The sequence below is a fragment of the Engystomops pustulosus genome, chromosome 7 (assembly GCF_040894005.1).
Source record: "Engystomops pustulosus chromosome 7, aEngPut4.maternal, whole genome shotgun sequence".
NCBI lineage: Eukaryota > Metazoa > Chordata > Amphibia > Anura > Leptodactylidae > Engystomops > Engystomops pustulosus.
In genome coordinates, this window is record NC_092417.1 from 99,416,201 (window position 1) to 99,425,194 (window position 8,994).

At 41.2% G+C, this 8,994-nt stretch overlaps 1 protein-coding gene across 5 annotated transcripts in view; it reads right to left on the reverse strand.

The window, feature by feature from the left end:
• The window catches only part of NUP210L (nucleoporin 210 like), a 60,021-nt gene extending 51,688 nt beyond the window's left edge, over positions 1-8,333 (reverse strand). For 4 of the 5 annotated variants that reach the window (XR_011848966.1, XM_072117390.1, XM_072117388.1 and 1 more), the window contains exons 1-4: positions 8,186-8,286; positions 6,019-6,200; positions 5,510-5,646; positions 3,541-3,672 (exon numbers count right to left, since the gene is read on the reverse strand). Coding sequence is in view for 4 of the 5 variants with exons in the window: in XM_072117390.1 (XP_071973491.1) it covers positions 3,541-3,672; positions 5,510-5,646; positions 6,019-6,179 (430 nt within the window). In the remaining variant the exon portion in view is untranslated. Of the gene's footprint in view, positions 1-3,540; positions 3,673-5,509; positions 5,647-6,018; positions 6,201-8,174 lie in introns of all 5 variants that reach the window. The other variant, XM_072117389.1, reaches the window with a different exon arrangement.
• Positions 8,334-8,994: the final 661 nt, after the last annotated feature.

The window sequence follows — 8,994 nt, forward strand, 5'->3', positions numbered from 1 at the left end:
CACCAGCAGATCAACCAGAAATCAAATATATAACGCTACTGTAGGCGTAAGTAAGCCGTTTGGATTCTCCTATGGCTATTTTCTAGCCAAGTATGAAAGCACAATACTATGCCAGATGAGATGACACTGAGTTATTAAACAAAATAAACGTAAAATAAAAAAGGAAAAATGGCAGACTGTGCCTAATTGAAATCCAACCCCTACTAAATTTTCCCACTTTGGTGTTTGAGGTGGATATGTGTGCCACTAAGAGCTAAACACAACGGTAGCAAGTCCCCCTGCTAATTCCTCACAAAATGGTACTAGATGCAAATAAAAAAAAAAAAAAGTAGAACGTTATTGTAGCCCTAAGAAGGGCTGTTGGGTTCTTGGAGAATCACTCCTGCCTAACACTATTCTAATAGAACAGCCTAACGCTTTCCCTGACCAGCAGCAGCTCTCTCCCTAGCGGCATCCAGACACAGAATGATCCGAGCAGCGCAGGCAGCGGCTAGTCTATCCCAGGGTCACCTGATCTGGCCAGCCAACCACTGCTATCGACGTGTAAGGGTACCACGTCATGCTGGGTGGAGTGCAGAGTCTCCTGGCTTGTGATTGGCTCTGTTTCTGGCCGCCAAAAAGCAAAACAGCGGGAGCTGCCATTTTCTCGAGCGGGCGAAGTATTCGTCCGAGCAACGAGCAGTTTCGAGTACGCTAATGCTCGACCGAGCATCAAGCTCGGACGAGCATGTTCGCTCATCTCTAGTGTACATACCAATCTCTATAGAAAACCAGTATCAGGCAACACCTTATTGCATGCATCTAGCTGCCATCCACCACATGTAATACATAATCTCCCTAGAGGGGAATACATACGGGCCAAACGCATATGTTCAGATAAGGATGCTTACAAAGAAGCTGCCACACAAATTTCACAACGCCTACTTAAAAGAGGTTATAGAAGCAACCATGTACACAGGATTGAAACATCCGTAAACATTAAATCAAGAACAGAATACCTTAGCAAGAAAAAATCATAGAAGAACAACAGCAATGACAATACTAACCGTCCACCCATTACATTTAGTACAACATACAGCAAACAATATAATCAAATTTCACGTGTCATTAAGAAACATCTGCCAATATTATATCAGGATGACAAACTGTCCCAAATCTTGAACAAAGGAATAAGATTTGTAGCTAAAAACGCACCTAACTTAGGCAATTTATTATCTCCCAATATGTTCATGACACAAAAGGACACACAACAAACATGGCTCAAATATAAAGGCAGCTACAAATGCGGAGGCATACGATGTAATCTATGTCATATATTACACAAAACTACTTCTTTCATGTCCACAAAAACACATAAACAATATAATATTAAATCTTACATGAACTGTAACAGCGATCATGTGGTTTATCTAGCCACATGCACATTATGTGATAAACAATATATTGGGTGTACCACTAGAAAACTGAAAATAAGAATTTCCGAACATATTGCAGCAGCAAAAAAACAAAACAGCTCATTCCACTCCAATATGTCAGGACTTTCTAAACATTTACACGAACAACACAAAGGTGATATCTCACACTTATGTATCACTCCCATAGAAAAAATATTCCGCCCCAAAAGAGGAGGAGACTGGACCAAGGCACTAAAATCACGAGAGGCATACTGGATACTGGCATTAAAAACACAATTTCCTCTAGGTCTTAACTACAGAAACGATTTGTTATATATATATTAAAATGTAAACTTACCTTATATACTCGAGTATAAGCCTAGTTTTTCAGCACAAAATTTGTGCTCAAAAACCCTAACTCGGCTTATACTCGAGTCAACTAAAAACAAAGACAAAACTCACTTTTCTGACGTCACCCATAGGAGACAGTCTGAGACAGAAGAGGACCTATGGGGGACGTCGGAAAGATGAGTACAGTGTTATTTTTTTTTTCCTACTACAGGGGCTGGGCAGGCTCCATGCTACAGGGGTTGGGCAGGCTGTATGCTAGAGGGGTTGGGCAGGCTGTATGCTACAGGGGCTGGCAGACTATATACTGGGAGGCTGTAACCAATGCATTTCCCACCCTCAGCTTATACTCGAGTCAATAGGTTTTCACAGTTTTTTGTGTTGAAATTAGGGGTCTCGGCTTATACTCGGGTCGGCTTATACTCTAGTATATACGGTACCTTGTAAGAGTCTTCTGTTCCTAGGTACACGCTGTATATCATGTGATCATGTGTGAACCTGTTTCCGGTTTGCCGGCAATGCTTAAATACTCTGTGTTAACAGCATGTGAAAAGGCTACGACTAAGGACTACACATAGTCCGAAACGTGTCAGATCTCTTTTTGTTAAGAGGCGTCTCTTCTGTTTTTAAACGAATTATTTTTTAAATAAAGTGGAAATTTTAACGATTTACTACAAAATTGTTTCTCTGCCTAGACACTGGACTAATCTTACTTCTCTGGTTTCATTCACTCTGGTCCCCGCACAGCACGTCCGTGCATTGGCAGATATCACAAGACGAGCATGAGAAGTGGTGATCAAAGTAATTCGAAATTTTTCATGAACTCAAACGAAAAATACACATCATGTGGCAGATGCCGGCAGCTGCGCATGTGCCGTCCGCTGTGATGTGTTTACAGACAGTCTCCTGTGACATGAACTCACAAAACATGGTGGGTGGCGCATGCGCAAGCCATAGAGAGAGGAGCGGCTTGGGTGCCAGCACTACTGGCATCCAATGTGCAGGCGCAAGAACTGGAATCAAAGGGGAGTGAAGATGAAATGGCCAGAGCACCTCCTCATGACTATGCTGGACCGCTGCAGGGAGAGTTCAATCGATTGGAGATAACACTAAAAAGTTATAGAAAACAGAAACAAAATGCATATGCTGAGGAGATGATTTAGAAGTGCAGCTTTGTTGTGGGTTATTAATTCATGTGACAGGTATCCTTTAACAATAATCTCATAGCAGTGTGAGACTATTCCAGAGGATCCAACAGCAGAAGACAACCCAATTTGGATCTGTTTCCTAGGCATTGATGTACGGTGGGTTCCAGGTGGGTTCATTTTTATCTGAGGGGCCTAAGGAACATCAGTCACACTCTGGGTCATAATATAAAACTCGGTGAAGTAGAGCTACTAGTAGCTGGATGCACTTTTGAGTGTAAAATATAAACTGTATTGCAATCAGTGATAGCCAAAAGTGTTGGGCTTTTTAGTAGCTCATTCATAGTTTGATCTTTCATCATCCATTTGAAGAATTCTGTTTGCTGATCTAGCTTTGCTAGATAGATCTAGCTGAGATACATGGGTTGAGGTGTGGGAGTGAATATCTAAAGCAACTTTACAAAATTCTCTAAAGTGGTGACTGTGTACCATACCATACCATATGTCAGCTCATAGTTGGAAATTCAGCCATTAATATTCTCCTTTAAGCTTAGGAATGGAAGCAACAATAACTGTAAGTTTGGACAATTTTGGATACCGGACAGTAAATTGCTTTCAGATTATTAGCAGAGAAAATAAAGTTAATGGCACACCTTCTTTATCCAGTCCAACAACAGTAAATTCCACTGGAGCATCATCGACATACAGCTCTCGAGTCCGTGATTCAATTTCCATTGTCACAATGACATCAACAATAACATCACATCGCAATATCTGACCTGTAACTGTAGGTAAAAGCGATATGTAAGTTAAAAGTCACACCACCTCACACTGGGGGATGAACATGCCATTCTGTAGGAGCTGATCACAGATTCAAGTGCACTTTGAATTTTCTTTCTAGCCCCCGCAGTTGCTTAGATATTAGTCCTGGTATCTGACCATTATAAGGCTCTCAACTGCCCGAGAGGAGGTGCAGAAGCAGAGGAGGGTCATATGTTAACGTAATGTTCCTGGAATGTAAACACACTGTGTGAACGCAGCCTCTAGATGAGCTTAGAGATCATCATGATCACAATGTGAGTGTACAAAGCCTCTATTCAGATCCTACTGCTTTTTGGAGAATGTCAGAAGAGTAGCACAATACCCATGCTTCCTGCTCTGCTCTAGTACCTCCTCTCTGACTGTGGAGAAGATTACAATAGTTTATATGCTTCAGGTAGTGATCTCATGTCATACAATAACACATGACTGCAGCTGCTGAGGGTGTGATGTCACTACTGCAAAAGGAATGCACTGCAAGCAAACACCAGCTGGAAGCTTCCAAAAAACGGAACCTTCTGTGATAAATATGACCAGGGGGAGGGAAGCCTTATCCTACATAAATTCCCCACTTACCCCCAGCCTCCACTTAATTAGCCTAATGGAGCTAGCATAATGTTACCTGGCTCGGTAGGGTGCCAGAGATATAAATAAAGGACCATAGCAAATGGGTCAAGTTTGGTATCAATGCGATCCAGGGATTGACTGGATTCAGTGATACCAGAACCATGACCCAACAACTTCCCCTTGAAAAACTATGGCTTCCCCATGGTTCGGGACATAATACCAGGTAGGAGGCACCCATGACCCCCCCTGAGGGTGGACAGAGGTGTGTCTGCACCTGATATAATCAGACACCTCTAAGGCCAGATCGTCTTTTTCTGGGAACCCATTTAACATGTGCAGGAAAAGATCTTAAGGTGTGGACTATCAGGTTCCATTAGGCCCACACACAAGGTAACTAACTTACTGAACTGCTGTTACTAGTAGTGCTACCTTTGTATATTTTTCTCTGTTTATTGTATATATCTATTGTATGTACTGTATTGTCTAGCGTGCCCTTAAGGCAATTAAATATAAAATGTAACCTATGTTGCTCTTTTATCTCGATCCATGAATCTCACCTCTGATTTTCTCGGTTATATACATGCTACTGGGTTGGTTTCTCACCCTATATAATCCCATTATAACCGGGCTTATATTGAAGGTAAACTGGTGTCAGCTCCTTGGGTTGATGAGATTCAGTTTCACTGAGGCTAGTGAAAGAATTCTTAAAGCCATTCAGGGCTATGATTTATTATTGTGCCATACACGGAAGTTGTGTGGACAACTTTAAATCCCTTCCTGCGCCTCTCAGAACCCGTGCATTCTGGGAGTGTCTATAAAAGGATAACTAAGTGACCTTGCGTACCCTTCAGGGGTCAGAAACATCACAGTTTCCTTCACACCTTCCATAGATAAATAATGCTTATTTACCTAATATTGTACAATCTATGGCCAAGAAATGTATTATTTTTTTACTGTTTCTATTTGCATGGTAACAGACTACAGACAAACTTCGTGTTGTCTATTCCTGCAGTCACTTTCCATGTGCACTCTACTTTTACCTTACTACCAAATGTTCTACCTTTCAGCTTAAAACATCTGCTTTCCTTATTAATGAAAGTGAATGGTCTTTTCAATGCAGTAAACACTTTGTATTATACAACAATATTGTATAACCTGTAAAACACAGGTAAGCAACACAAAACCTTATAGTTTACATTATGTATAAGAGTCTTACTCCTCTGCATTTGTACCTACCTATCTCCTCAGCAATCACTACCGTGGTTACACGCTTGGGCTGTTCTGATTTAGATGATAAAATGGCCTTTTGTGAGCATATAGTGCTGTTCTCATATATTGGTTTCACAGAGATAATCTCTGGGTGGTGGGCATGCCTAAAAGAAAATCATCAGAATTTTGGTACACAGGTTATGCGATACTAACTTTATGATGAAGAGATTTGATCAGTTGCACTGATTACACATTTTGCTAGTATAAGAAGTGTACGTTAGTAATAACTTTTATTTACCTCCCAAACCTCAGCCAAGCCACTACAGCCAGAACAAAGGATGGGCAGTAGAGATAGTGTAGTGGTAAGTAGGACCATTACATTCCAGAAATTGGGGTACATAATAAGATTCTCAGTAAGTTATTTTTTCCCGATGTGGCTTGAAGCACTTCGATGGTATGGAAATTACTTGCTTTTGGGGTCATTCAAGATTTACAAACAGCACCTTGTTTATTATGCTTACAAAGATATGACTCACCAGGTGTAGCATCCTTCACCAGCCTCAATTGTAAAAGGGACCTCTACCCCTGGGAAAAAGGGCAATAGAACTTTGGGGACAGACAACCTGGAGGCCTTAGCAGTAACCAGCAGCATGGTAAAGAGTCTGGTGTACAGGGAAATGGATTCATGGGCTTTCATCTTTCTGGTCTCAAGGAAAAGCTAAAAAAAACATCAAAATAACCTTGTTTTAACCAAAGCATTATTTCAATTAAGTTATAAGATAATAGAAATTATTACTGTTTTCACCAAATTGTTCCATTAAATAGCACTTATACTGTGAATAAAGGTATAAATTGTATAGATATATATTACCCAAATAAAACCCCCATCAGCAGGATAGTAGATGATCCATGTTCCTGCAAAAAGCTCTGAGGTTATTTTATCCAAATCCCCCACACACATACTTGCCCAAGTATGCATTTGTTTTCACTGGGGACAGGGAAATAAGCAGCTTCCAGGTTCCTCTGCCAGTCGCTTATACCCCATAGCAACAAAGTATGTTGGGAATCTGTTCCTTCTGGAACTGGTTTAGCATTAATCCCACGTCATGTTATTGGGCTTCCTGAAGTACATGCTTGATGATAACTGGGGTGCCTTACAAGGTAGATAAAAGAGACATTTGAGATATTTTCCCAAAATCCAACAAATTGGAGACTCAGTACAATTCGCTGCACATTTGGTTAGCCTTGCCAAAATGGGTGATTTTGGCCTGTTCATCCATATGCACATTTAGCGTCTTGAAGTGTGAGAACGTTACTGGTTTCCTTCCAATGAACTGACCATTGTTAGCCGTAGGGGTTGTCTCAAACCGAGAGATCATTAAGTCTTGCGTTAAAGGAATATTCCAGGAATAAGCATAATTCATATTCAAATGGGTCATTAAAATGTAAGCTAATATGTACTAAGTTGTTATTTAAAAGACACTATACACTATAATGAAGAATTAAAATGCTACTGACCCTTTAATCAGTCCTATGACTTTGACCCTTTGGAGGAGACACAGGACAGAAAATGGCTGCTGGTCACATTATGTGGGTTTTTGTATCAGATGGCCATATTCCCGGAATATTCCTTTAACTTTTAGTTTTAGTAACTTGGTACAAACAAAATTATAGACATTACCGTATTTTCCGGACTAGCGCCCTATGTATGGCGCTGGGCAGCGGACCATACTTACATAGGTCCCCGCTACCGGAGACCGGAGACAGCAGATCTCCAGCGGGAACTGCAGACCACGCGGCACGAACAACTTCTGCCGCGTGGTCTGCAGTTCCCGCTGGAGATCTGCTGTCTCCGGTAGCGGGGACCTATGTAAGTATGGTCCGCTGCCCTCCTCCACCTCACCTTCCCCGCTCACCTTCCCCGCGTTCCCCGTCGCGTCTCGGCGGCGCGTCCCGTCGCGTCCCGTCGGGTCTCCGCTCCGCCCCCGGACCTCCGCCACGCCCCCGGACCCCGCGCCTTATAGTCCGTTGCGCCTTATATATGGAATTATTACATATATAAGGCGCATCGGACTAATGCGCCTTATAGTCCAGTGCGCCCTATAGGGCAAAAAATACGGTATACATGCTCAGAAATTGTCATCAACCCTAAGTAAAAACTTTCCAGCAGTTGCAGATATCGTTCAGTGTATCTCCCCTAAATGAGTTGTGGACTACAGATCCTCATCTTCTACACAATAAAATCGGGATGTTTCTGCAGTGACACAACCAATTTTAAGTACATTACAGTATTAGTAAAAATATTTGGGTGGGTACATTTTGCCCCAAGTATAGCCACTAGACAGTCTTGCACATCCCCTGGTTATACTGGATAGGTATTTCATCTTTGAGCATGTTGTAAAATATATAAAAAATTGTAATTTCTGCTCATTAAACAAAGGATTATATTTGCAGTGGACCCATCACGCTTTTTTAAGGGGTACAAAATGGTTGCCTCCAAAGCATGTTATTTAGTGAATTATTACACCTCCTATTTACACAATACAAATTTGGTTAATGTGTACTGTATATTGTACTGTGCTGTATCTTGGCCACAAGTGAACCCCTAGTGAGCTTGTAATACTATATTTTTCAATTACTTGGCATTAATTAATTTCCTATAACATTAAAAGCAGTAAAAAAGCAGTTTTACATTAGTCTCACCACTAACTGGGCCAGCCTTTGTGAACGATGCGATCAGCAGTGACAGTTGGTTGGGATATCCCACACAACACAAGATAAATGGTATAAGCCAGAAAAGTGGAAGTCTCCACAACAGCGAATCATATTCTGGGTAGAGATAGAGACAGGATTCTGATTGGCTGCTGTGTGAAGCACGCTGACTTCATGCACAAAATGAGAGCTCACATTGGCCCTGTAGCAAAATAACACCAGGTTTCTGCCCTAATAAAGCTCTATAATTTTGACTTTAATATTCAACCACATATTATACAAATAGCAAATGCTTATTATGCCTCTTCTCCAGACCAGCAGTGCCCAGGGGAGTAACTTTAGGGCTCAGAAGTTTAAGGGAGGTCATTTATCTCTTCTCTAGAACCATAAATAATTAAATAATATTATTCAGGGCCTGGTGAGGATTTTGTTTTGGGGTCCAGCGATTACCTCTGGGAATGCCCCATCCAAACAAACAATTCAAAACAACACTAAGGGGAAACTAGGTAACTTGTGTATTAGATTCAGATAACAGGGTCTTCCCTTACAGGTAGATGGTTATCTAATTGGTCTCTATGCGCTATAAACCCAATTCTTATATTCACATGTTTTCACAAGTAAAACAGGTCACACATTCCTCCTGTAATTGGAGAAGAGGGGGTACCAAAAATCCACTTTGACTTGGTCAGGCTATTATAAAGTGAGAGTCTAACTTTGACTCTGCCTATAGCTTTAACCTGTGTTGACAAGTAGACCATAGCTATATATCATTAATTGTAACTGTTATCCTTTTATGTACA